This window comes from Tympanuchus pallidicinctus, unplaced genomic scaffold, assembly GCF_026119805.1.
Source record: "Tympanuchus pallidicinctus isolate F22 unplaced genomic scaffold, pur_lepc_1.0 scaffold60, whole genome shotgun sequence".
Lineage (NCBI taxonomy): Eukaryota > Metazoa > Chordata > Aves > Galliformes > Phasianidae > Tympanuchus > Tympanuchus pallidicinctus.
In genome coordinates this window covers 335,189-362,434 of record NW_026294781.1, presented here as the reverse complement: position 1 = coordinate 362,434, position 27,246 = coordinate 335,189, and the positions used below count along the sequence as shown (strand labels likewise).

General features: G+C 60.4%; 2 protein-coding genes across 2 annotated transcripts; one reads left to right on the top strand and one right to left on the bottom strand.

Moving 5' to 3' along the window:
• Nucleotides 1–14: 14 nt before the first annotated feature.
• On the bottom strand, nucleotides 15–19,494 carry SNRNP200 (small nuclear ribonucleoprotein U5 subunit 200). Its single transcript, XM_052664986.1, has 45 exons — nucleotides 19,360–19,494; nucleotides 18,504–18,667; nucleotides 16,826–16,997; nucleotides 16,534–16,726; nucleotides 16,199–16,254; nucleotides 15,521–15,619; nucleotides 15,095–15,247; nucleotides 14,328–14,427; nucleotides 14,036–14,172; nucleotides 13,091–13,174; nucleotides 12,713–12,886; nucleotides 11,462–11,599; nucleotides 11,162–11,317; nucleotides 10,758–10,928; nucleotides 10,434–10,627; nucleotides 9,976–10,099; nucleotides 9,438–9,587; nucleotides 9,187–9,297; nucleotides 8,735–8,866; nucleotides 8,243–8,431; nucleotides 7,874–8,071; nucleotides 7,421–7,573; nucleotides 7,236–7,316; nucleotides 7,007–7,090; nucleotides 6,499–6,605; nucleotides 6,232–6,350; nucleotides 5,860–6,014; nucleotides 5,527–5,716; nucleotides 5,155–5,328; nucleotides 4,537–4,697; nucleotides 4,038–4,265; nucleotides 3,614–3,805; nucleotides 3,348–3,526; nucleotides 3,011–3,162; nucleotides 2,680–2,788; nucleotides 2,457–2,565; nucleotides 2,111–2,300; nucleotides 1,857–2,021; nucleotides 1,523–1,644; nucleotides 1,289–1,432; nucleotides 1,036–1,212; nucleotides 776–936; nucleotides 618–699; nucleotides 420–512; nucleotides 15–332 (listed from the first exon to the last, which is right to left on the bottom strand). Exons 1-45 carry the CDS (start codon nucleotides 19,402–19,404, stop codon nucleotides 189–191), a joined length of 6,411 nt encoding a protein of 2,136 aa, XP_052520946.1. The 5' UTR covers nucleotides 19,405–19,494; the 3' UTR covers nucleotides 15–188.
• Nucleotides 19,495–19,802: 308 nt separating this feature from the next.
• FAM178B (family with sequence similarity 178 member B) lies at nucleotides 19,803–24,598 on the top strand. The gene is made up of 15 exons (XM_052664989.1): nucleotides 19,803–20,152; nucleotides 21,285–21,551; nucleotides 21,647–21,708; nucleotides 21,792–21,896; nucleotides 21,982–22,131; nucleotides 22,199–22,304; nucleotides 22,378–22,447; nucleotides 22,541–22,661; nucleotides 23,138–23,225; nucleotides 23,349–23,525; nucleotides 23,605–23,702; nucleotides 23,959–24,049; nucleotides 24,117–24,206; nucleotides 24,283–24,360; nucleotides 24,431–24,598. The coding sequence occupies exons 1-15, from the start codon at nucleotides 19,877–19,879 to the stop codon at nucleotides 24,569–24,571; spliced, it is 1,920 nt and encodes a 639-aa protein (XP_052520949.1). The 5' UTR covers nucleotides 19,803–19,876; the 3' UTR covers nucleotides 24,572–24,598.
• The last annotated feature ends 2,648 nt before the right edge of the window (nucleotides 24,599–27,246 follow it).

Below are 27,246 nucleotides of genomic sequence, written 5' to 3'. Positions count from 1 at the left end.
TGGGCAAAGCGAGGTTGGGGAAAGCTCAGCATTTATTCCAGCTGCTGCAGACACAACTCCATTCTAAAAAAACCACTGTACAACATCCTAGAAAAACAGGAAATCCACACAGAGGGAGGTGAGAAGCACTGCGGTTTGCTCACGGTTTGGTCACGGCTCCTCACCGGCGCGGGGCGGCGCAGCCCCCATTAATCAGATTCGCTGTCGCTCTCGGCCTCCTTCACGTCCACGCTGAATTTGTACTCCTGGTCGCAGCCCATGTAGGCGTCGCTCATGAAGTACAGCGTGTAGTTGTGCGTCCCCGTGGCCGGGGCCACGAAATCCAGCTTCACCTGGGGGCAGGGGAGGAACGAGGCGTCAGGGCCGCGGGGTCGGGGGGCTCAGCGAACCCAGCGCGGCCCCACGCAGCCCCCGCTCACCTTGGCCTTCTGCTGCAGCGTCAGCCGCTTGATGGAGATGAGGCTGTTGGACTTGGAGTCGCCGATCACCACCCACCAGCCCTCCTCACGTTTCTGCCAGGGGACGAAAAGCAGACACACAGGCGCAGCGCTGGGACGGAGCCCATCTCAGCCAGGCGGGCTGCTGCCCTCACAGCCCTCCCCGGCCCCTGGCAGCACCTGGGGGAACAGCGGGGCGATGACGGGGCCGGTGACCTCCTCCTCACGCTCCAGCTGCACCAGCACCACCACGGGGCCTCCGCTGCGTGGACAGAAGCAAAGTCAGGGCGCCGCCGCGGCACCGCAGGGCCTCGCCGTGCTGCCGGCCCCCTCCTCACCTCCGGATGCTTTCCTTCTCCACCACCTCGTAGGACAGCTCGATGTTGGGGTAGCGGTTGCAGAAGCGGGCGACGTCGGCGATCTGCGCATCCGAGAGCTGCAGCAGCGCGTTCCGGTCCTCGTCCTCCATCTCCATGATGTCAAACACGCTCTCCACCCCCTGCAACAGCACGGCTCTCAGCCCCGCGTCGGAGCCGGGTTCCGCATCACCACCCCTCATCCTCCAGCACGGGGCCGGGCGTCGCGTTTTGGGTTTTACCTTGTCAGTGCAGCGCTTGATGTGCTCAGAGGTGAAGTGAGGCAGCTGCTTGAGGTAGGAGTCCTTGGACCACATGGCTTGGGTCACCATCTGCGCCAGCTCCATGGCGGCCAAGGCGGGGCTCAGCCACCCGTTGCTGGACAGGACGTCCACGCAGGCCTGGATCAGCCGGATCGCCTGCAGGCGGAGGTCAGGCCGGGTCGGAAAGCAGCTCTCAGGGACACGGCAGCTGCCCCACGCCGCCCCGCCGCACCTTGCTGAGGATCTCCTCCGTGTCCGACTGCAGCTCGGCGCTCAGCTGCATGCGCGATAGGTGAGCCTGCAGCAGGAGGTTGGTCTTGACGTGGGGGTCGTTGAATTTGGGGTTGGTCAGCTTGTGGGGGACCTTCTGGGCCAGCTGTGGGGAGAAACGAGAGAGCAGTGAGAGCTGAGGCCTGGCGGAGCGGGAAACAAAGGCAGGCCTTGCAGCGCCGCAGCTCCAGCTCACCTGGCGCAGCAGGTTGTCCTCGTGGTGCCGGATGGGGATGTTCTCATACTCAGCAGCGTTGGAGATGATTTCTATCAGCCCTCGCACTTTGGTTTTGGCATTGAGGGACATGCTGAAGAGCTCTGAAGGGCAGAAAGGGAAAAGGGGTCGGGAAAAAGCGAGCAGCGTTAAGCTGGGCGACGTAAGGGATGCCTTCAGGCAGAGAACACGCAGCCTCATGCTGAACGGGGGGGGATTCACGCACACAGCGCCTGCCCCCCTTCACCCACATCATCCAGAGAGGACGGAGAGCAGGAGGAGCAGCAGCAGGCGCTGCCTCCCGCGTTTCCCTCACCAATAGTGGTGTAGTTGATGTAATAATAGGCTGCGATCATCCCCAGGTTGAGGGGAGCCACGTCCATCTCGTCCTCGATGCTGATGCACTTGGACTGCTCCAGGTCACTGAGGGTCTGCTCCACCAGCTCCGAGAGGTGGTCGGAGAGGTGCCTGTGGGACACACCTGCGGGCACAGCAGCGCGGCTCAGGAGCGCCCCGGGGTGGAGGGAAGCTGCCCCAGTGAAGGCCTCCAGTGCAGAGCCCTCTGCTCACCCTGCAGGTTGTAGTAGTTGGGATTCTGCGTCATCCTGCGGTACAGGAACGTCCAAGTCAGGTAATCCACTGCATCCTGCTTGTTTTCAATGGTCTTGGTGACGATCTCGGCGTTGAAGTGATCGTGCATGCAGTGGTCCAGGTGGGATTCCACCGGCAGGGGCTCGTAAAGGAACTTCTTGAAGAAATCCTACGGCAGAGCAGAGGTAGAAGGGAAGGGGATGAATAAAGCCAGCACCTCCGGTATGGCAGAGCCCAAATCGATCGCACCGAGCTTGCCAAGGCGAAACCCACATCCCAGATGGGATACTTGCAGGCCAGGAACGGCGCCCTGCCCCTCACGCACCTTCTTGGATCCCTGGCACATGATGACGCAGCGGCCCTCGTCGTCCTGCAGCGGGCGGTTGGCGTGGCCCACCATCTGCAGCACGTCGTAGATGGGGTAATCCACGTACCTGGGGCACGGGGAGGAAGGCTTTAATGGAGAGAGGCTCCGTGAAAAGCTCCCCAGGCTTTCAGCCACCGCCTGGGCAGGGCTGGAGGACCTTGGGATTCGGGTCACAACTCACGCGTGGATCTTGCCGTTGTAGTACTGCGTGTCCATGATGATCACCAGGTGAGCTGCAATGTTCATACCCCAGCAGAGGCTGCGGGAGGCAACCATCACCTGCACTGCACCTGGAAGGACGGGGAGAGCGGTCAGCCCAGGGGCAGAACGCATCGCGGGGCACAGAGAGACCCAGAGGTTGGACATTTGGGCACGAAGATGAGAGATGAAGTTGAAGATCTCTTATGGATTTTAGGACCGGGGCAAGCTGACATTCCCAGCCCAGAAGACCCAAAGCACAGCCAGGTGTGCTGAGGAGGTTCAGTGGGGGGTATCCCCACCCCAGGCCTCACCAGAGCTGAAAAGCTGCTCCACCACCCGCCGCTCCATGGCCGTCAGCCCCTCGTGCAGATAGCCCACCCCATTCACCAGCGTCTCCTTCAGGGTGTTGTCATTCAGTTTGTCCAGGTAGGGCACCAGGTCCTTCTCCGCACAGTGCAGGAACCTGCAAGGGACGCGGGGGGGTAAAGGGCCCCCAGCCAGGCCCACCAGCCCGTCCCCCCCAGGGACAGCTGAGGCCAAGCAACGCGAGCTCTCGCTCGTCACACGCAGCCCAGGCTCCCCGCCTCGCTCAGAGGAGGAAAAGCCAGGCATGGATGCCACGTGGCCGCAGCACCTCTGCACCTCTACCTGTGTCTCTGCACGTCTGAGGCACACGTGGTGAGGATGTTGATGGCCGTGAGCCGCGTCTGCTTGCGGGACGGCACGAAGACGATGATGGGCTTTTTGGGAGAGTGCTTCATGATGGCGTGGTAAACCGGCTTGGCCATGGAGAGCAGGCGGGTCTGCGTGTGGCTGATGTTGAAACCCTGCAGGAAAGAGAAGCGGGCAGCGATGCCGGTCGGAAAAGGGGCAGAAAGGAAAAGGGGGAACGGCAGCGACTGCCCAAAGCCCACCTGGATGTGCAGCTCCAAGGGCACGGGGCGGACGTTGGGGTGGAAGTTGAAGGTGGAGGTGGCGCTGCAGCCCAGCCAGTGCGCCACGTCCTTGGCGTTGGACAGGGATGAGCTGAGGGCCACGATGCGGATGGGCCGCTCGATCTGCGAGGAGATGTAGCGCATCCGGGAGCAGATGACCTCCAGCACGGGCTGAGGAGGGGGGACAGGGCAGGTTGGAGCAGGGAGGGTCGGAGCAGAGGAGGGGGGGGAAGCCCTGCAGAGCCCATCCAACGCCCTCCTGCCCCAGCCCATCCCACAGCACAGGGGCAGAAGCTGAGCGCCCACCCCACAGCCGCTCCGCTCCCAGCTCTCACACCAACAGGGTGATGAGGATCAGCATCGCCCCACGGCGCTGGGCCACCCACCCTCCCCCCCCCCATACCCCATTCTCGCCCCCGATGAGGTGCACTTCATCCACGATGAAGAGGTTGACGTTCTGGACGTTCTTGCGCTGCTTCCAGCGCCGGGACAGGATGTCCCACTTCTCAGGGGTGCTGATGATGATGTTCCCTTTGCCCAGCAGCTTCAGGTCAGTGCTGGTCTCCCCCGTCAGCAAAACCACCTTTTTATTGAGACGCTCCTGGAACTTTTCGTACCAGTCCATGAAGACCTGAGGAAAAAAGCAAGGGGTGCCGTGTCAGCTTCCCGTTCCAATCAATCCCGCCATAGCCCTGGAGATGCACAAAATGCACACAGAGCCCAACAGCAGCGGGCCGGAGGTACAGCAGTGTCTCTTTGCTCCCTCAGAGACATCAGGAAAGCCGTTAATCAAAGGACTCAAACCATTCTGAGAGCTGCGCCAGCACAGAACGGATGGGGAACGTGAAACGGGGGGAGGACAAAGAAGGAAAGCGAAGCTGGAGCAAAGCTCCAGGGCCTGCCTGCTCTGCCAGGGCCTCCATGGGGGTGATGTACACACAGCGTCCCTCCGAGTTCTGGAGCAACATCCTGAGGATGGCAAACTCAGCACAAATGGTTTTCCCACTTCCCGTGGGGGCACCCACAAACACGTTGTCGTCGCTGTTATAGACGGTGTTAAACACTGGGGATGGACAAAGAAAGAAGGGACTGACATCACCCAAAGGTCGAGAGAACGCACCCTGCGCCCGGCTCACATGGGGAGACGCAGAAAAAGCTGTGAGAGTTGTAGGATCAGAGCCCAGCCCAGCTGTGAGCTCCCTGTTGCGGCCATGCCCAGGAGGATGAATGCAGGCACAGCAGCTCTGGGTCGCCCTCAACCCCATCCCTACGAGCAGCACAGATGAAGTTTGGACCACAAGCAGCAGAGGCACAGCTTCCAAGAGCAAACCTCAGGCTGCCTGGTGTGCAAAGGAACACAAAGATGCTCTGGCCCACGAAAGACTTAGAGGCAGCAAATCTGTGTGGCTAAGGGAGGTTTGCTATTTGCTGCAAGAATTCCTCACGTCTGAGCCCCAAAGGACGGGAACCAGGACCAGGGGAGAAGCAGTTTGGAGGAGGCAAGCAGTGCTGGTACCCACCCTGAGTCTGGATAGGGTTGAAGAAAGGGAACTTGTCCTGGTAGAGGCTCTCGAAGGCGCTGTTCCTCAGAGCAGACACGGGCAGCGGCTGCAGGTCCAGCAGCTCCGTGGGAGGGGGGTACTTCTCAGGGAGGATCAGGTGGCGGAAGGAAACGGGCAGCTGGGTCTCACAGGCTGTCAGGCACACAAAGCATTCGTCGCTCAGAGGACGCTCCGACGCTTTCATTCCCTGAGCTGCTCACCTCAGGGAAACCCAGCCTGCAAGTCAGCAGGGTGGCAGCAGCCCTTCCCCCAGCACAGCCCCAAAATCGGATGCATTTCCACCCTCTCCCTCCCACAAGACCCCATTTGGGCAGGCAGGGTGGGACGTACAGAGCCAGCGGTCAGACACCACCCGGATGAAGTACTGAGGGGGCAGGGGCTCGAACACGGGCACGAAGAAGGTGACGAGGTGCTCGTCCTGCGCGTATTTGGCCTTCAGCAGGAAGTACTCGTGGTGCAGGATCACCTCGCTGTCCACGTCCTCCACCAGGATCCAGAAGGCTTCCGACGAGCCGTGCACCTGAGCAACAGAACCATCACCACCCTGCTCCAGGAACCGCAGCTCTGCACAGTGACTCTGCGCCAGCAGCACCACCCCAGCGCGGCATCCATCAGCCTGGCTGCATTTCCCTGCCCCCCTGCTCCTCTGGGAGCACAGCTCACCTTCTCATCCCACTGGAAGTCGGGGGCAATCGTGAGCTCCACTTTCAGGGTAGAGCGGGTAATGGGCTGCAAGTGGACAGAGAGCTCCAGCTTTGGGAACAGATGGACGTATTTGTGGATCGTTTTGCCCATCTTGGGCATGCGGATCAGCTCTCCTGCGAGAGAAAGGCACTGCTGTCAGGACCGCAGGTGAACAACAGCTCTGGGACTTCGCCCAGAGCAACGCCTGCAACATGAGCACAGCTGGAAAGGGAGAAGTGCTACAGGAAAGCCTCAGCCTTCCCCAGGCTGCACCGTGAAGCTCTGCCTCTTCAGCCAGGAACAGGCAGCCCAACCTCAGCACTTCAAGGCCCCCAGCCCACGTCTCAGTACCTATTTCATTGTGGTTCAGGTCATAGAGCCTCTCAAACGGGAAATTCTTCTTCTCAATCTTCTTCACCACTTCCTCGGGCAGCTTCTTGAACTGGCGCAGAGGGCACATCGACTGCCACCTGCAGGAACCAGGGCCGGGTGAGGCGGCACCGAAACGCAGCCGCAGCCCTCGCTGGGTTCCCCGCGCTGCCCAAGGCCGGCCCGCAGCCAGGCACCCCTGTAAGCCTCTGCTAAAGCAGGGATCAGCCCGGGGGTGCCGTCACTCACATCCGTTTGTCGATCATCTTGCAGAGGTTGAGGGTCTTATCAGTGAGCTGAGCCCAGCCACGGTTCAGGACGATCTCGAAGATGGCACGCATCAGCCGCCCTGCAGACTGGGGCAGCACTCGGAGCTCAGCTGGGATCCAGCACCTCCCCCTTCCCACCCCCCGTGCTCTGCTTTGAGCTCACGTTCTTCACCCCCAAACGCTCCCAGGAGGAGCGAAATGACTCAACTCCCAGCTTTGGGAGGTTGGCATTTATGGCACCACAGTCTTGCAGTCCCTAAATCATCTCCTCAGGATTCTGATTAAAAACTCAAGACTCTGATTTTGCTCCTGATGGGAGCTGCCCTCCTTAACACTCACAGCTGTAGTTCTTTTCCAAGCCATTTCAAACACCAACTCCATCCCTGGGTTGCAGATTGCCGTCCCTCCCACCAGCAGGGAGACCGAGACACCGATCTGCTGGCACCAGGGAGGAGATGGAGAGGTGCCGGCTGCGCTCCCTCACCCACCTGTGTGACGTACACCATGTCTGCCATGAGAGCAAAGCCTTCCAGCTTCAGCTGGGAGATGAAGGCCTGCAGGAGCACGTTGATCTGGGGAAGCAGAGCAGAGGGCTCTCAGCTCACTGTGAGCAGCAGAAAGCTCTCCAGAGCCGCAGGCCCACATGGCAGCTCTTGCAGGGACGGCCGCTCTCCCAAGGTGGGCAAGGAGACCCCAGCAGGGGCAGACAGGGCTCACCTTGGCACTGGGCTCCTCTATGCTTTCCTTCACGGGGATTGGGACTCGCTCCAGCAACTTCTGAAGCTCGAGCTTCTCCTCCTGAGGAAATCCAACGGAGAAGTGATGGAACAGCCCCACACGGGACAAAGATCTGCACCACCCCCCGCGGCATCAGGGCCGCATCTCCCAGGACGGCTCCATACCTCCCTCACTGTGATGTTTCTGAACTCTGAGGACAGCGAGAAGACCCGAAACAGCTCAATCTCACTCAGGGTGGGTTTCAGGAGCTGGTTGTATGTTTGCATGGTCTCATTGGTGATGTAGTAGTGGCTGGCAATGCGGCCCAGCTCTGTCACCTGCAGCAAAGACAGCAGCCATAGCGAAGCAGCAGAATGACACGCGACCGCTCGCGGCACAGGGAGAAGAAACGAAGCCCACAGCTGGGGTAACGGCAGCAGACGAGCTGCAGGTGATCCCTCAGGCCTCAGATCCCCCAAGGAAAGCTGCTTTGCCCAGCACACAGCTCCACACCTCACATCTCCTCCTCCTCAGCACTGCCTGGGGTTTGCATTCGATCGCTCAGATCACACCTTTCTCTCAACCACAGGCCACTCCTGCCCAGCTCTGCTTGGCCACAGCCCCTCTCCCCTCCTCACCTGGAAGTTCCCTGTCTTCTTGTCGTACTTCACCAGGTTGTTCTTGTCCAACATCAGGGCTGCGGTGTGAACCAGATCCAAGCGGCGCTGGTCCAGCAGCGGATCCCCTTTCAAATCATCGTGGGAAATCCCATAGAGAGTGGGGGAACGCAGCATCCGGATGTACAGGTAGGTATAGCCAAGCCAGTTCACTGCATCCTGAGCAAAGCAGCGCACATCAGAGCCCACAGACCGACCAGGCAGAGCTGATGCGTGGCTGCACAGCTCCCACCATCCCCAGCAGCTCCCTGGGTGCACAGCAACACACAGAGCAAACTAAGGCTCACCCTGCCCCACTTTGTGGCCCGCACAAAGCAAACTAAGGCTCACCTTTGCGTTCTGGACGTTGCCCAGCACAGTTTCTGCATTCAGCATGTCTGGGAGCTTCGACACCATCTGACTTTCGATGGGGAGCTGCTGGTTGAGCAGGGACAGGTAATACTGCAGCTCGCCGTGGGATGTGATGAGGATCCCCTCACCTTTGGTGTCGTACTGAGGCCTCCCAGCACGCCCCAGCATCTAAGGGATGAGAAAGTGAGGTCAGCAGAAAGAACAGCTTGCAGCTTGGCAAAATCTCCTCGCTGTGTCTCGGGGCTTCGCTGCCAGTCTGCTGCCACAGGAGGCACAAAAATACCTCAGATGTGCCTGGGCAACACAATGGGAATCGTTTGTCTGCTGTCCTACGGATCCCATCCTGCTGTGCCCTGACAGCAGCGCAGCTCCCAGCACAGCTGAGGCAGCCTGACAGCACAGAGCAGAGAGCTGCTCTGCTAAGGAAGCCTGAAAGCAGCCGCAGCAGCACGGCTGTTGGCAAAACTTCACCTGCAGGATGTCCAAAGCCCCCAGCTCAGTCCAGCGCCCCTTCTCAGGGCTGTACACCTGCGTGCCCTTGATGATAACAGTGTGGGCAGGGAGGTTCACACCCCAGGCCAGCGTTGCTGTAGACACCAAAACCTGCAGGAGCAAAAATGGGGATCAGCAAAGCAGCAAAACCCCTTCCTAAGGTCAAAAGGATCCAAAAGGTTCCTGATGAGCACAAAAGGGACAAGGGTTGGAAACAGTGACTGGCTTGACAGCTCAGAAGAGGAAGGGGGGCTAAACAGCAAGACCTGGGACCCAGATTGACCAGTTCCCTGCACGAGCCTGGGAAGATCCTCTGGTGTAATGCAGCCACTCAAAGGAGAGGGCAGCAGCTGGGAAGTCTCAGCCCAGGCTGAACGAGGCGATCCAAACGTTTCTTGTGTGAAATCTTCCCCCTGGGAAGCACAGCTCACCTGGATGTGTTTGTCAGCAAACAGATCCTCCACCAACGTCCGGTCCACTCGTGTCATCCCAGCATGGTGAATGGCAAAGCCGTAGGGCAGGAGGTCCTTCAGCTCCAGGTTCTGCAGCACAAACACAACCGGCTCAAGGCTTTCGGGCAGAACAGGAGCCACCGAAGGCAGCGCAGATCCTAAAGGAGGGCTGCAAACCCGCGCTGGGAGCAGCAGCACCATTTTTCCTACAGCCCCAGCTCTGTCATTACCTTGCACTGCTCAGCTTCCGTCCTCAGCACCTCGGTGGAGGCTGAGCCCTCTCTCAGGAAGAGGCCCAGGGTGTCTTTCTCCAGACACATGTCCCTGATGGCCCGCGCTGTCTTGCCAGTCTCCTTCCTGGAGTGAACGAAGACCAGCACCTGTCAAACAAGGTGGCACCGCTGTCAAGGGGGAAAACAGCACGGCTGTAGCTGCTAAAGGCTCCCAACCCAACCTGCTGCTCAAGCTGAGGGCGGGAAGGTTTAAATGAAACCCCTGATAGCAATCCGTGCTGTGCAGCTAAAACAGAGCCAGGAGTTCATGAACTAACAGGGCAGCATCACCAAAATCCCCTCCTCTTAGAGATGGGCAGCTCATGCATCCATCACACAGCGAGGACAAAGAACAGCAGTTTGTGTTCCTTCCTCCCTCAGCCGTCACCAAGTTCGTAAACCTACCTCCTCCCTGCAGCAACCACAACCTGAAAGCCTCAGCAGCAACAAAACAGAGCAGGGAGGATGTGACAACGACAAGGCAGAAGTACCAGACCTGGTTCTTCCCAGCGTGCTCCATAATCTTCTCATAAACGATCTCATTCATTATCTGGAAGCGTTTGATGGCTTTCTTCTCTGTGATGCCCACGTAGGTCTGCTCCAGGGGCACCGGTCGGAAGCTGGAAGGAAAACAAGGCCACCAGTGAGCAGAAAGGAGAGAGGCTGACACAAAGGGCCAGAGGCAGTTTGTCAGCCACACCACTTCCTCGAAACGCAGCCTGGATTTCGTGTTGCTAAGCTCAGCACACCTCCCTTGTGCCTCAGCTCACTGAGAAACATCAGCTTAAATAGCAAGGGAAGGGGCAGGATCACTGTTCCTGCTAAGCAAAACACAGGGGGCAAAAATGGTGTTGCACCAACGACTGCAACCTCACGTGGCTTCCAGCAGCCAGGACCACAAAAGCTGCCTCCTCAGCAGGCTGCCCCGCAATCAAAGACCTCCCCCAGCTTTACCTGTTATCAAAATAGAACAGGCCCTTGGCAGGGTCCACTCGGAGGAACGTCGCCACGTCCTCGTAGTTGGGGAGGGTGGCACTCAAGCCAACAAGCCTGACATCCTCCTGGGTCATCTCAATGTTACGGATGGCTCTGGCAACCAAAGATTCCAGCACAGGCCCTCTGTCGTCGTGCAGGAGATGAATCTCATCCTAAAGAGGAGCAACAAGGGCACTTTGGCCCCCAGCTCGGTCTTTCCCTCCCAGCAGCCCTGCTGGCTCACAGCCCAATTCTCCCTCCACCCTGGGCAGCCGAAGTCGCCCCGGCTGCGGCGCTGCTCACCAGGATGACCAGCCGCACCAGCTGGGTGTACGTGCGCTCCCCCCCCTTGCGGGTGATGATGTCCCACTTCTCCGGGGTGCAGACGATGATCTGGGTGGCACTGATTTCCTCCTTGCACAGCTGGTGATCCCCCGTCAGCTCTGCCACGTTGATGCCATAGGTTGCCAGGCGCTGGGAGGAAACCCGCAGGTGAGGGTGGATAAAGACGCCCCCCAGGACAGCAGGGTCCACAGCTCACACCCACACCAACACCCTCACAGCCCACGGAACCCACAGCAGAGGTCAAAGGCACGATCCAAACCGATTCTCCCCCAGCAAGCTCCTGCCAGACACGACACCCTCCTGCAACCACAACCTCTGCAACAACCAAGCTCATCCTCCCCGGCCCCCAGTCCTCTGCTCACCTTTCCGAAGCTGCCCACCATCTCCTGCACCAAAGACCTCATGGGTGCGATGTAGATGATCTTGAACTCGTCCACGTTGATGGTGCCATCCATGTTGATGTGCTTCCCTATTTCTCTCAGCATGCACATCAGCGCCACGTTCGTCTTCCCGGCGCCCTGCGACGCGAGCAGAACCAGCCTCACCATCACCTCCCCAGGCTGGGGGCGTCCCTACAGCACCCTGCTTCGGCACATCGCCCTCGCAGAGGTGACAGCCAGCTCTCCTGCCATCGCAGGGGACCCCAGCGCCAGGCTGCTCACCGTGGGAGCACAGAGCAGCAGATTCTCATCCGACTCCAAGGCAGCGCGGTAGAGTTTGCTCTGGATACGGTTCAGTGTTTTAAACCCTTCAAATCCAGCCTGGGCGTATTTGGGCAGCTTTTCCACTGAAACCAATTGCTGAAAAGGGGAAAAAAAAAAGCATCTAACTCAATGCCTCTGTTTCAGCATCTCCCAGGCTGCAGGGCATGGGAGACCTCAGCAGTTGCCACCGGATGGCCAAAAGAGACGAAGCCCCGTGCCCAGAGATCAGATGGTCCATGGTAGGGAGAGATCAAACGAGGCCGACCAGCAGCACACCGTCACAAAAATGCCAACCTCCACCGTGTTCTCACAGTGCAACAGATCGACCCACATTTCCCCTGCCCAGCACTGATCAAAAGAGGCAATTTGTCACAGCCTCGTCTCTGGCTCAGCAGCAGCGAGGATTGAGCACAACAGCAGAGCTGAGGCAGCGAAATGGGGCACGGAGCCCCGAGGCAGATGCTGCAGCACAGGACACACACTCCACAACAAGGAGCTGCTTCCAGCCAACAGCAATTTCTCCAAGCAGCCGGCCTCAGCTTGCTGAGTGTCAGAATCACAGAACGGCCAGGGCTGGAGGGACCTCGAGGATCGCGGAGCTCCAACCCCCCACCAATGCAGGGCCACCAACCTCCACATTCAGCAGCAGCCCGGGCTGCCCAGGGCCCCATCCGACCTGGCCTCCAACCCCTCCAGGGATGGACGGGGCATCGCAGCCTCTCTGGCAGCTGTTCAGCCCCTCCCCGCTCTCACTGCACACAACTTCCCCTGACATCCGACCTCCAGCTGCCCTCCCTCCATTCAAACCGTTTCCCTCGTCCTGCTGCCATCTCCCCTTGCACACAGCTGACTCCCCTCCTGCCCGCAGGCTCCCTTCAGGCACTGCAGGCTGCACTGAGGTCACCCCGCAGCTTCTTTTCTCCATGCTGAACGAGCCCAGCTCCCTCAGCCCGTCTTCGTGGTGGAGGTGCTGCAGCCCCTGCTCATCTCTGCGGCTCCTCTGCGCCCCCTCCAGCAGCTCCCCGTCCTTCCTGTCCTGGGGGCTCCAGCCCTGGACGCAGTGCTGCAGATGGGGCCTCACAGGAGCAGAGCAGAGGGGGACGATCGCCTCCTGTCCCTGCTGCCCCCCTTCTTCTGATGCAAAGAAACATCCGACACGTTCAGAGCAGCCCAACCAAGCCTGTGCCTAACAGGCAGCAGGTCACCCACCTCCTCAGAGCCAAAAGGCTTTGGTTTCAGGGCAGGCACGTGCACCTCCTCGTAGCCCTTGCGCTGCCTTCGGAAGGAGCCATCGGGCAGCTGGCATCGTTTGTTGGCCATGAAATGACTGCCCTGAGCAAACACCAGGTCCTCCAAATCCAGCACCTGTCGGGGAGCCAAAGCCTGCAAACAGCACAGGGAGAGTGAGAGGAAGAAAAACACAACGCTCCCCTGGCCCTTTGATCCTGGGACTGAAGGAAAAGGAGCTGGACCCAACTGCTGAGCGCCTCTTCAGCACATCAGGGGCTCATCTGCTTACCTTCCTGCCCCTGCCCTTCCAAAAAGCCCTTTTCACACTTGGGAACAGGCAGCTTTGAAGAGCCTTACCTCTCCTCCTTGGTCCAGATCCATGGTCTCCAAGTCAGTGTCCATCCTGGACTGCCGAACGCGTTCCCGGCGAGAGCGCTCCTCCTGCCAGGACACAAAGCACCCAGCCCTCCTCAGCGCTGCAGGAGCTGCTCAGCCTCCTCCACAGCCTGCCCAGCCCTCCTGCCATGCTGACCCAGCCACAGCCACGCACAGCAATGCCCTCAAGCACAGGCATTCGTGTAACCACAGCCAGACATTTCCGGCAGAACTCAGAGCCCCCAGGGCCAGGACAGGAGATGCCTTCCAGGAGACAACAGGAAAAGAAGGCAGCGAAAACACAAACCCTGCAAGAGCCCAGCCCATAATATGCCAACACCACTCCTCAACCATGGAGACACAGCAGCGGCCCTTCACATCGCTGCAGCCCACGCTGGGGTGCTGTTTTGGTTCGTTTCCTAACGTTACACCAAAGCAGCACCGTGATCCTACTGCTAGATAAGAAACAAAACCCCCAATCACTCCTGGAGCTGCAGCTCTGCAAAGGCCAAGCAGAGCTAAAGCAGCACACTGGTGAGACTACGGAGCACTGCTGGGCTGCCTGGCCTCCAGGTCACATCCAGACCTCGGTAGCCGGGAGCAGGGGTTACAGCTGTGCTTTACGGGCTGAATGAAGCTGAGAGCTCAAACAAGATCGTTACAACACAGCCAGCTCGAATGGAAACCCTGACATTTGCACACGCCGGCATTTTTGGTGGCGAAGCAGAAGTTGAGGCAGCTTAAAAGCAGCGCTGATGAACACGGCGCCCTCCCAGCCGACTTCCAGCGCTCGGCTCAGCTGCGTTTCCCACGTTTTCAAGCTCCCCACTGAGTCAGCGGCTTCCTCTCCCACTTCAGCACACGTGGCTGAAGGCCGGCAGCTCTGACAGCAGAAGGACCCAGTGGTTTCTCCCCCTGCGGCCTTACCCGGATGAGATCCTCCTTCTCCGTCTCGTGCAGTTGGTACAAGAACTTGGAGAGCTCAGGGTCTGCTTCCATCTTCCCCATGATCCTTTCTTTTTCGGCTTCGCTTTGGGCGCTGGCCAGCAAAGTGCAGTACAGGACTGATGGAACAGTGAAGAGACGGCAGGAGGCCGTGAGGATCAAAGGAGGGGGCAAACATCAAAGCCCCACCTTCACAGGGAGGCAGTGATGGCAATAAGAAAAGCCTCAGGGAGCCCCCGAGAACAGAGGCGAGGTCAGAGGGAACCCTGCTCACTCATCATCCGGTGCTGCCGCAGCACTTTGATGAAGTCAAAGGTGTTGAAGCCCAGGAGCAGAACAAGCTGGTTTTCACACTCCCGGTCATCACTTGCGGTCTGGGATGAAGAAACACGAGAAACAAGGAGTTATTTCTGCACAACAACCCCTGCTTTGCTCAGGCCACGTGAAAGGAGAACTGAAGTAACCAAACAGCTCCAGGCTGGAATAAGGGCCTCATTTGGGCTGCAGACACAAACCCCGTCCTCTGCGATTCCCCTTCCTCCCCAGCACTTGTAAGGAAACACAACTGGCTGGCACTGATCTCCCAACAGAAAAAACCACCCCCTTCCCTTGGAAGAGCATTTCTCTGTGTATTGAGACCACCTCTGAGCTTCCCTGCACACAGACACCGACGGTCTCATTCAGTCACGTAATCTGAAAGAACACAGAGGTGTCGAGATGACGTCTGCCCTGCCAGCAGCTGCTCTGGCCCTGCTCTGATGCTGCTGCAGCCCTGCTCTTGATGCTGCTGCAGCCCTGCTCTTGATGCTGCTGCAGCCCTGCTCTGATGCTGCTGCAGCCCTGCTCTGATGCTGCTGCAGCCCTGCTCTGATGCTGCTGCAGCCCTGCTCTTGATGCTGCTGCAGCCCTGCTCTGATGCTGCTGCAGCCCTGCTCTGATGCTGCTGCAGCCCTGCTCTGATGCTGCTGCAGCCCTGCTCTTGATGCTGCTGCAGCCCTGCTCTGGCCCTGCTGCAGCCCTGCACGCCGCCTGGCTGCTCACCTTCAGGATCTCCAGCACTTCATCTGCCTTCTTCTGGGAAACGATGGCATCATCATAGAAGCGGCTCAGCTGCCGCTGGAGCCAAAAGGCGTCGATGTCTCGTGGATGCAGATCCTTCTTCTTTGAGCTCATCAATTCACCCGATGCCACAAGCTTGAAAAAGCAGACCAACAAAACGACTCACAATAACGTCCCCTTCTTCCATCAAACACAGACACGAGGCATTCGTGCTGCAAAATGAGCATCTCAGGGCTCCCTCTGCCCACAGGCAGAACGGGGAACAGCAAACGTCACACATCCCAAACCCTCCTGTGTGACCTCAGGCCTCCACAGCTGCTTTCCAGCCCTGCCTGAGCTCAGCTCCGTCCACAAACCAAAAGGATCCCAGCCCACACGACCCCAAATCGCGTTCCACATCCTGCTCACGTTGGCTGACAGGGTGCAGCGGACGACGGCTTCGTCTCCTTCCATGTCGTCATCAGAGGCCTCGTCCCGCACCTCGCCATAGATGTCCTCATCACCTTCCTGTGGGAACACGACTTCCAGTAAGTGGCTTTGGCACACACCAAAGAGAAGCTTCTCCTTGGCAGAAACGAACCATCCGGCAGCTCGTGCCTGAAGGGAAACCATTGAGCTCGTGCTTTTAACATCAATGCATTCCTTTAGTTTGGATCAAGGGCCGCGTGGTCAAATTATTTCCACTCCTTGGGTCTCAGAGTGACTGCAGGAGGCTCCTGTGTGCCTCTTTTATTCTCTCAGCCCCCCACAGAAACGATTCCACAGAGCCCTTCTACGAGACGCTTCCAAACGATGCATTTCAGCTCATCCCTTCCTCCTGTCAAATCTGCCCCAGCAGATCTAAATACCACCATCTGCTTCCCATCGTCCTGACTCACGATAAGCCTCGGATTAGCAAGATAATCAACAAATCCTCCCAAGCCAGGAAAGCAGCATCTGAAATAATCCCTCCTCTCCTTCCTGGCACAGATATCCCAACCTGAGCCAGCGCCCGCTTCCCAGCCTGACTAAAAACACATCAAACACAGCAGCTGCTGAGCAGCCCAAAGCGAGGAGACGTCAGAGCGAGCAGCAGCGCCTGCTTACCTCCTCATCCGACTCAAACTGCACGTTCACGCCGTACGTCTCATCAATGTTGTCATCTGCGAGGGAGAGCGGAACCCATTAAGCAGAAAACCTGCAGCCCATATGCAGGGCTCACAGATCCCCCACCTCCGCACGTCCGAGAGATGAAAAGAACGTCGTCGGGAGGCTTGAAAACCGTCCAAACGCTTCCCAGCTCCTCTGTGTGAAAGCACGATGCCTGCAAGCGGGCTGCGCAAGGCGCCCCTGCTGCCACGTGCCTCCTGCCCGAACTGCAGCTGTGACCACACGCGCCCACGGTCTGAATCCCCCTCTCACGCCGCCATCGGTGCCCGTACCCATGTTCTGAATCTCCTTGTCGCCACCGTAATCCGTGATCTTCTTGCCCAGGTTCACCAGCACGTGGTAACGGGTGTCGTCAGTCTGGCCCAGCAGCAGATCGATCTCCTTGCGCCTCTCCTTATCGCGCAGCTTCTCGTTCTTCAGCACCGCCAGCACCTCGTCGGCAGCTCCGCACAAAATGTCTCGAGGCTGGGGAACGAGCGGCAGCCGCGCCACCAGCAGGAGGTCAGCAGGGGGCGCAGCTCGTGCCACACAGCGGCCCTCGCCATCGTGTGCCCCCATCCTCACCTGGTCCCCGAGGGCGGCCTGGATGAAGCTCAGCAACACCTCGTAGGTCTCCCGGGTCTCCTTGGTTTTGGGTTTGTAGATGATGCCCACCATCTCGTCGATGCCCTCAGACAGCAGCGTGTAACCCTTCATCTTGTTGATGTCGTGCCTGTCCTCGTCGCGCTTCCTTCTCCTGCAAGGAGGCAGCAGCCATGGCAGCGCCCAAGCAGGGAATTCTGCAGCCCGTGCTGCTGCAGGACAAAGCGCGGCCCTTCTGTTTGCCCACCCCACTGTTTGCCCCCCCCGCTGCCACAGGAGCCCAGCCCCCAAACCCACAGCTTTACAACAAACCCCAGAAGCGTTTCCACACCTCAGAGCCCAACCCCATCCCACAGGGAGAGCTGCGAGGCGCCGCTCTGCCCAGCTTTGCTGCCCCAGCTTTGCTGCCCCAGCTTTGCTGCCCCAGCTTTGCTGCATTGCTGCCCCTGCTTTGCTGCCCCTGCTTTGCCGCCCCTGCTTTGCCGCCCCTGCTTTGCTGCCCCTGCTTTGCTGCCCCAGCTTTGCTGCCCCAGCTTTGCTGCCCCTGCTTTACACCCGCGGCGCTGTGGGAGCAATGGACGTGCTGCTTTCCATGGAACAAAAAACAAAGCAAAACTCTACTCTCTTTTCCTCCTTTTTCAACCTTTTTCATTTCACTTTTAGGTTCCTGACGTGGAGCGCCGAGCTTCAAATGAATATGCAAATGAACACTCACTCTGCATATTCTAAGCTGGTAGTTTTTAGCCTTTGCTCACACCACCAAAGCCATTTCACTACGCAGCACCCTAAATAACTTTCTACTACATCTACCAAATTAAAGCACGTGGAAGAGGCTGCATCTCAAGGACTGCGTTCAGCTTTGGGCCTCTCTCTGCATGAAAGGTGCAAGGCATCGAGGTGCTGGGGGACACCCAGGGGAGGGCAATGGAGCTGCAGAGAGTCTGGAGCAGGTTTACAGTGAGCAGCTGAGGGAACTGGGGTTATTTAGCCTGGAGGAAAGGAGAATCTCTACATCTGCCTCAAAGGAGGATGGAGTGAGGTGAGGGTTGGTCTTTTATCCCAAGCTTTGAGGAACAGGAGAAGAGATTCAGGCCCCAGGTTGTGCTGGGGAGGTTCAGGTTGGATATGAGGAAATATTTCTTTACTGGAAGAGCTGTGAAGCACAACAGGATACTGGGGAAGGAGTTGAGTCTCCACCCCTGGAAGGATTCAAAAGATGTGTGGATGCTTGGGGATGGTCTGATAGATGAAGGAACAGCTTTAGGGTAAAAGAGGAGAGACTGGGGGCTGATGTCAGGAAAAAACTCTTCACTGTGAGGGTGGTGAGGTGCTGAAATAGGGGAGCTGTGGACACCACAACCGAAGGCAATGGATGGGGCAGCCTGAGATGGAAGGGGGCACCCAGCCCAGGGCAGGAGGTGGGACTGGGGGGGCTTTGAGGTCGCTTCCAATTCAACCACGCTACGATTCCCCGGCTCAGTGACGCTGCTCAGTGCTGGACGTGCCAGTGGGACTCCATAACCTCACAGCTCTCTTCTGACCTCCACAACTCTGCCATCCCACGTCGCTCAGAACCAGGGAAGCACCGCAGACCCCCCCGGAGCCTCCCCCACCAACACACCCCTACAGCAGCACCCCCAGACCCCGCACTGCCTCTCACTTGGCACGTCGCTCCTCCTGCATCTGCGGCTTGGTGCGTTGCGCCTTGTCTCCCATACGGGTGCCCTCCAGTTTGCCCACCAGGGACAGCACCTCTCCCGTGGGTTCATCACGCCGCGTCCGGTCAATGAGAGAGCGGTCAGCTTGGAGCACGAGGTTGGAGTTCTGGGGAGGGAAAAGAAGGGAGGAAGGGAGGAAGGAAGGGAGAGAGGGAAGGGAAGAAGGAAGAGAGCAGGGAAGGGAAAGAATGGAAGAGGGAAAGGAGGGAGGGAGGGAGGGAGGGAAAGGAGGGAGGGAGGGAGGGAGGGAGTGAAGGGAAGAAGGAAGAGAGGAGGGAAGGAGGGAGGGAAGGAAAAGAATGGAAGAGGGAAGGAAGGAAGGAAGGAAGGAAGGAAGGAAGGAAGGAAGGAAGGAAGGAAGGGAGGAAGGGAGGAAGGGAGGAAGGGAGGAAGGGAGGAAGGGAGGAAGGGAGGAAGGGAGGAAGGGAGGAAGGGAGGGAGGGAGGGTGTGAGACGGGTCACAACGCGGTGGATGCATCCTTTATGCTGCCCAGCCTTGCTGCACACCCGTTATTTTCCTCCCCATTGGCACCACAGCGGCTCCGACCGCATTCGTTTTGTCCCTCCACCCACAAGGTACGCGGGCAGCAACTCCAACCGCGGCGCTGCTTTAACGATCCCGGATTTCAAAGCTCCTGGATTTTACCAGGCCTGGTTTTAATTACCACAGGCCTTAACAGCCTCCATCTATACAAGAACCGCTTTACCGGCCCCGCGTCCGCGGCCCCACAGATGGGGAAAGCCCGGCGGAAAGAGGACGACGTCCCCGCCGCGCACAGGGTTGAGGCCCGCACTCACCGCCTTGTACTCGTACTGCAGGCTGCGAGCGGTCACGTCCGCCATGACGCCGCCTGGCTGAAGGCCACCCCGCCGCCACCGCGCACGGGAACAGGCCTCGGAAAAGAACTTCCGGCGGAAGCGGAAGAAGCCCTGTCCCTAGCGCACGCACAACCCGGAAGCGGTTCCGCATAGGGCTTCCCAGCATGCACCGCGGCAGCAGCAGCCCGTTGACTGCAATTTCCAACATGCACAGCGGAGGGGCGGAGACATTACTTCCGTCCTTCTTCTGATTGGCTAACAGCTCAAGAGGGCGTGCCCATTCCGCCTCCCTGACCACTCCCGTCCTCTCCCCTCAGCTGATTGGTCGAACAGCTTCGCGCTTTTCGAGCTGTGATTGGCCGCGCGGCGCTGGTCGGCAGTTAAACGGCCAATCCCGCCGGCGGCAGAAGCCCTGGGTCCCGCCCGCCGCCCTTCGCCGCTCCTCCAAGCAAAGCCCGCCTTTTTCTCGCAGCCCCGCCCGCTGAGGGACGCCGCCATGTTGCGGGGAGCTTCGGCGAGGCGGGGACAGCGGTTGGGGCTGCTGCGCTGGTACCAGATCCCGCTGTCCTCGGCTCGCGTGCCCCGCTCGGGGCTCTTTAGCTCTTCCTTCCAGTACAGCCTTTGTTCCTACCAGCAGCTCCGTGTCAGTAAGCACCTGCGGGTGGGCCGCCCCTTCCTCCCGCCGCCCCTCGGCCCGGTGGATCCGCGTCCCCCGGCCTCCCCGCCCCCACCGCAGCCCCACAGCGCCGAGCCAGGTGAGGCCTGCCCTGGGGTGGGCAGTGCTGTTGTCCCCGATGCCCAGCACTGACCCCCATCTTGTCCCCGCATAGACCCCCACCGATTCCCATTGCATCCCCAGTGCCCCACAGAACCCCCCCACTGATCCCTACGTTATCCTCAGAACCCCATAGAGCCCTCCACTGATCCCTATGTTGTCCCCACTGCCCCATAGAGCCCTCCATTGATCCCTACGTTATCCCCAGTGCCCCATAAAGCCACCCACTGTGCCCTGTTGTCTCCCCAGAGCCCCATAGAACCCCCCACTGGTCCCCATTATCTCTCCAGAGCCCCATAGAGCCCCTCACTGAGCCCCATTGTCTCCCCAGAGCCACATAGAGCCCCCATTGATCCCCACATTGTCCCCAGTGCCACATAGAGCCCCCCACTGATCCCTGTTGTCTCCCCAGAGCCCTATAGAGCCCCCACTGTTCCCTACATTGTCCCCAGTGTCCCATAGAACTCCCCACTGATCCCTGCTGCCTTCCCAGTGCCCTATAGACCCCCCTACTGATCCCCATTGCATCTCTAGAGACCCATAGAGCCCCCCATTGATCCCTACATTATCCCTAGTACTCCATAGAGACCCCCACTGATCCCTATGTTATCCCCAGTGCCCCATAAAGCCACCCCATCGAGCCCCATTGCATCCCCAGTGCCCCATAGCACTCCCTGCTGATCCCCATGTCATCCTCAGTGCCCTATAAAGCTCTGCACTGACCCCTGTGCCATCCCTGGTGCCCCACACTGACCTCCTGTTGTCTACAATGCTTCACAGAGTCCCACAGTTACTCCCGTGTTCTCTCTGATGTCCTCTGCTGACCTGCACCTTGTCTCTGGTGCCTCGCACTGACCCCTGTGTCATCCATGGTGCCCCATGCAGACTCCTGCTTTGTCCTCAATGCTCCACAGAGCCCATTTCTGACCCCCATGTCACCCCTGGTGCCCTGCACTGACCCCCACATTGTCCCACGCGCTCTACAAAGCCCTACGATGACGCTGCGTCATCCCCAGTGCCTCCCACTGACCTCTCAGTCGTCCTCGCTGCCCCACACCGACTCCTGCATTGTATTTGGTGCCCCACAGAACCCCACACTGACCCCGGCGCTCTCCCCACAGCCTCCCAGTGCCCCATGCAGCTCCGCAGCATCCGCCAGGGGCCAAGCAGGGCACGACGGCCTCGTGCCGGTCCACGGCGTTCGGCCCAGCAGGGCTCAGCCTCGCGCTCCCCACGCAGCGCAGTGCGGCCCAGCAGCATCACTGAGAGCAGGACGGTGCTGCAGCGAGCAGAGGACGTGGCAGCAACATCCTCCAGCGACAGCGAGGAGGAGCTGATCCCTCTGAAGGAGCTGCTGGCGTGCAGTGGGCCCTCAAGCCCTGCTGAGCACAGTGAGGTCAGCGCCAGGCTCTCAGCTGTGCTTGGGGACGCTGCAGGTCCCTGGGGACGCTCAGCCCAGCTCTGAGTGCCAAGGTCTTGCTTGGTTCCCAGGTTGCATGCCTGCAGCCAGACCCGCTTGCCAACAGCCTGGATGCACTGCTGCTGGAGAAAAGGTGAGGCTGGCATCCCTGGCACCCCGAGAAGAAGCTGGGGGCTGCCCGGCGCCCTCAGCCCAACCTCATCACCGCTGTGCCAGGGAGCAGCGCGTGGCCAACGCCGGGCAGCCCAGCCTGACGCAGGCCGGCGTGGACAACCTCCAGGAGTCATCAGACGAGGACACGCAGCTCCTGGAGGAGCAGAGGTACCACGGCAGCGGCTGGGCACTGCGCCTGCTGTCCCCCCTCCGCCCTCCACGTCACCTTGGTGGCTGTTTCCCCCCGCTGCAGGGCCTTCCTGTCCCGCTTCAACATGAAGCTGCTCGCCTTCCCCGCCACGCACCCCGGGGAGCCCATCTTCCACGCCTGCCCGCTCCCACCGCCCACCCTGGACACCCGTGGGCTGCAGCCTCGCAGCGTCCTGGAGCAGAATTTCCTCGAGTGAGGAGCAGGGACAGGGACAAGGGGACGCCGCAGGGCCCCGCCGACCCTCCGTCTCTTTCCACAGCGCCTCGCCTGCCTCCCAGCTGGCTTTTGTGCGTGACGGCTACCTGCAGCTGCTCTACCAAACCACATCTGCCTGCCCGCCGCCCGTCCTACGCTGGCTTTTCCAGGTGAGGCGCCGTGGCACGAAGCTCCCCGTCCGCGCAGTGCCGTCTCTCAGTCACCCCTTGTTTCCTTTGGCAGCTGATGAGCACGAGGCCGGACAGGAGCAACGCGTTCCGGGCGCTGTGGGAGATGTGGATGAGAAGCGATGGTGGGTGCGGGGTGGGTGCAGGGTCCCCACGCAGCCCTCGGACACGGCTGCTGCCCGCTGGCACCGTTGTCACCTTTGTCCCCGTGCCCACAGACGAGCCCTGGTGCCCCACGCTGCAGGACGTTGGCCAGGCCTTTGCCTACATGGGCGCTGACCTGCAGGCCCTGCGCTGCCGGCGGCTGCTGCCCCCCGAGCTGTGCCCCATGGACACGAGGTGAGCCCTCGAGGCCCCGCGGGGTCATTAGGTGGAACAATTAGCAGCATTAGCGTTGTTAGTCTCGCCCAGTGCTGACGCTTAGGAAGTGAACTCCGTCAGATGAGCTTCAATGAGCGCGTTCCTAAAGGTGCTTTCATAGGCGAGGTGCGATGCTTCGTGCTTACTTAATTCACTCCCATTCTTACCCGCTTTCTGGGACCTGCTGTAAGCCTGCTGTTCAGAGCAGTGTAATTTCTAAGCAATGCTGACATCTTTCCTGCAAGCTTCCAGGTAGGTTGGGACCTTAAACACTGGCAATCACGATTGTGACTTAAAGACGTTGAGCTCCAGCTGCAACGTGAGCGATGCCGGCCGCCCCGTGTCTGCAGCACGTGTTGTAAAATAGGTGGAACTGCGGATGGGTTTGTGAGCCGATGGGCGGCGCGATGTGCTGTGCGACGCTCAGCCTTCAGCAGAGCCTTCTGTCCTGCCAGGCTGGATCCGAAATGCTCCGTGGAGCAGGGAAACCCGGGTGCCGTCAACACGCTGGCCCTGGTGACGCAGCTGGGGGACGTCTGCAAGGTGGGAGAGCTGTCCTGCGAATCGAGCCGGCTGCTGGCGGGTGGCACCATCCTGTCCCTGCCCTGCTGGGGGAGGCAGAGCGTTCCTGGTGACACCTTGGTGACACCTCGGTGCTCCCCGCAGCTGCTGACGGTGTGCGTCCTCGCCTGCCCGTGCCGCTACCCCGACCGCGCCCGCCGGGAGCTGGTGACGCTGCTCTGCTTCCTCAGCCTCGACCGCGAGCTGCGCTGCCAACCTCTGCCCGACGTGTGGCACCTCCTGCACTGCCTGCTGGAGGGCATCGCGGCCTGGAAGGAGCAGGTGCGAGCCGAACCGCGGGCGCCCGGTGCTCCGTGCCGCCCCGGTGCCACCCCGTCGCCACCCCTCTCTGTCCCCGCAGCTGCCCGCGCTCTGCCTGTCGCTCTGCCGGCTCTCCCGGCACCACCACAACCTGCTCGCCGTCGCGCGGCTGCTGCCGGACGTCACCGCCAGGCAGAGGTACGCCGCCTCCTGGGCGCTGCCCTGCTGCCCTGCTGCCCTGCTGCCCTGCTGCCCTGCTGCCCTGCTGCCCTGCTGCCCTGCTCTCCTGCCCCGCGGGGACGGGAGCTGGCGCGGCTGGGTGGCGGCAAAGCGGCACGGAGCGGCTGCTGGTGGCGCGGTGCCACGGGCGCCCGGAGGGCACCGCAGTCCTGCTGGTGACGCCGGGCTGGCGGTGACAACGCTTTGCGGCCCAGCTCTCTCTTCTCCTCCGCAGGGAGCTCCGCAGGCGCCTGAGCCTTTGCGCCATGGCCCAGCTGCTGGGGAAGGCGCCGTGCACCGTGCTGTCCCTTAGGGCGCAGGAAGAGGTGGGTGCAGCCCCCCGGGTGCCCCCCGTGCTGTCCCTGCTTGTCCTCTCACCCCACGTTCCCACAGCTGCCTGCGCTGGAGCAGCTGCTGGCGCAATCCTGGCCGGACAGCCTGCAGCTCCCCACTGAGCCCGAAGCGACGGACGTGGAGCAGGAGGTGGGTGCTGCCACGTTCCCTTGGGGACGCCCCCAGAGGTGCCACCACCCCGTCGGTCCCCCCCTCGTCCCCACAGACCTGCTACCTGAGCCGCAGCCTCCTCTACCTCGCCGACATCGTGGTGGGCACGGAGCGGCCGCGCAACGAGCAGAAGGTGGGTGCCAACCCCAGGGGGACGCCGGGGGGACCCCACAACCCTTTACCCCCTCCCCTTGTGCCCGCAGGGGCATCTAGAGAAGCTGTGCACCCAGCTGGAGCAGTACTTTGGGTCGTGGCTGCGTGAGGACATGGGGCAGTTCTACCGCTCCCAGCTGAAGAACCTGGCCATGGTGCTCTACGTCAAGTGGCACGAGCTGCTGAAGTAAGGGGGCACCCCGGGGTCCCCAATAAACAGCCCCACGTCACCCCGCTGCCTGGGTCTCGTTCTGTGGGGTCAGGCAGTGGGATGGAGAACCCTACAGGGGTGGGGAGTTCCGATAGCGATAGGAAACCAAATGGGGATGGAGAACCTTGTAGGGAAACGCCGCAGCGTTTGGAAACCCGATGGGGGTAGGAGGGGAACTGCAGTGGTGGGGATGGATGGAGAGCCGTATAGGGCTGGGGAACCCCAGTGTGTGGAAACCCAAAGGGGACGGATGGGGGAAGCCCAGTGATGATGGGAAACCCAGCAGGGATGGAGGGGAAGCCCACAGTGATGGGAAACTGGGGTGGGGTGGGGAACCCTTACAGGGGTTGGGGAACCCCAAAGTGTTTGGAAACCCAATGGGGATGGATGGGGAACCCAATGGGGATGGGGAACCCCAAAAGTGATGGGAAACCCAATGGGGATGGATGGGGAGCCCTTGCAGGGGTTGGGGAACCCCAAAGTGTTTGGAAACCCAATGGGTGAGGGATGGGAGCCCTGTAGAGATGGGGAACCCCCATAGTGGTAGGAAACCCAATGGGGATGGATGGAGAGCCCAATGGGGATGGAGGACCCTTATAGGGGTGGGGAACCCCAAAAGTGATGGGAAACCCAATGGGGATGGATGGGGAACCTTTATGGAGATGGGGAACCCCAGCAGTAATAGGAAACCCAATGGGGATGGATGGGGAGCCCTTAAAGGGGTTGGGGAACCCCAAAGTGATTGGAAACCCAATGGGTGAGGGATGGGAGCCCTATAGAGATGGGGAACCCCCATAGTGGTAGGAAACCCAATGGGGATGGATAGTGAACCCTTATAGGGATGGGGAACCCCAATAGTGGTGAGAAACCCAATGGAGGTGGATGGGGAACCCTTAAAGGGATTGGGGAACCCCAAAGTGTTTGGGAACCCAATGGGGATGGATGGGGAACCCAGTGGGGATGGAGAACCCTTACAGGAGCGGGGAACCCCAAAAATGATGGGAAACCCAATGGGGATGGATGGGGAGCCCTTACAGGGGATGGGGAACCCCGAAGTGTTTGGGAACCCAATGGGTGAAGGATGGGAGCCCTATAGAGATGGGGAACCCCCATAGTGGTAGGAAACCCAATGGAGAATGAATGGAGAACCCTTATGGGGATGGGGAACCCCAATAGTGATGGGAAACCCAATGGGGGTGGATGGGGAACTTCCACAGTGTTGGGAACCCCAATGGGGATGGATGGAGAGCCTTTATAGGAACTGGGAACCCCCAAAGTGTTTGGAAACCCAATGGGGATGGATGGGGAACCCTTATAGGGGCAGGGAACCCCAAAAGTGATGGGAAACCCAATGGGGATGGATGGGGATCCCTTGCAGGGGTTGGGGAACCCCAAAGTGTTTGGAAACCCAATGGGTGAGGGATGGGAGCCCTATAGAGATGGGGAACCCCCATAGTGGTAGGAAACCCAATGGGGATGGATGGAGAGCCCAATGGGGATGGAGGACCCTTATAGGGGTGGGGAACCCCAAAAGTGATGGGAAACCCAATGGGGATGGATGGGGAACCTTTATGGAGATGGGGAACCCCAGCAGTAATAGGAAAATCAATGGGGATGGATGGGGAGCCCTTAAAGGGGCTGGGGAACCCCAAAGTGATTGGAAACCCAATGGGTGAGAGATGGGACCCCTGTAGAGATGGGGAACCCCCATAGTGGTAGGAGAATGAATGGAGAACCCTTATGGGGATGGGGAACCCCAATAGTGATGGGAAACCCAATGGGGATGGATGGAGAGCCTTTATAGGAACTGGGAACCCCCAAAGTGTTTGGAAACCCAATGGGGATGGATGGGGAACCCTTATAGGGGCAGGGAACCCCAAAAGTGATGGGAACCCTAATGGGGATGGATGGGGAACCCTTGTGGGGTGGGGAAACCCGGCAGTAATAGGAAACCCAATGGGGATGGACGGGAGCCCTTATAGGGCCGGGACGCCCCATCGCGAGGCACCCGGCGGCTGCTGGGGAGGCGGCGCGGCGGCGGCGATGTGACGGCGGCTTCCCCCACCCCACCCGGGCTCCCCCCGACCCCCCCGCGCTGGGGGTCTCCGCCCCGCTCCGTCCGACCCCCCCGTGACGTCAGGGGGGCGGGGCCGAGCGGAGCCGCGCGGCGCGCACCCGCCGCCGCCCCGAGAGCCTCCGCCGTCGCCTCCCCCCCCCCCCGCCCGGCCCCGCCGCGCCCCGAGGTAAGTTACCCCCCGCCCTCCCCCCCGCTTCCCCCCCCCGGTTCTCGGCCCCCCCCCCCCCGGCTCCCGCCCCGCCCGGTTTTGTTGTGGCGGAGCGGCGGGGGCGGCCGCTTTGTTCTCCCGGTAACGGCGGCGCTGCCCGCGGACCCCCCGCTCCCGTTCCCCTCCCTCCCCCCCATCACCACCATCCCGGTGCCGTCTGTCCGAACCCCCCCGGCGGTGCCGCCCCCCACCCTCCGCTGCGCCTCCCGGGGCGCCGTGCCGTGGGGATGCGCGGTGTTTTGGGGGGGATGGGGGGGGGGGCTCGGCCCGGCTCTGGGCCCCCCCTGCCGTCCCCATAACGCGGTGACACCGAGCGCAGCGCCCGCGGCACCGGGTCGTGGTACCGCGCTGCCCAGCCTCGGTACGCGGA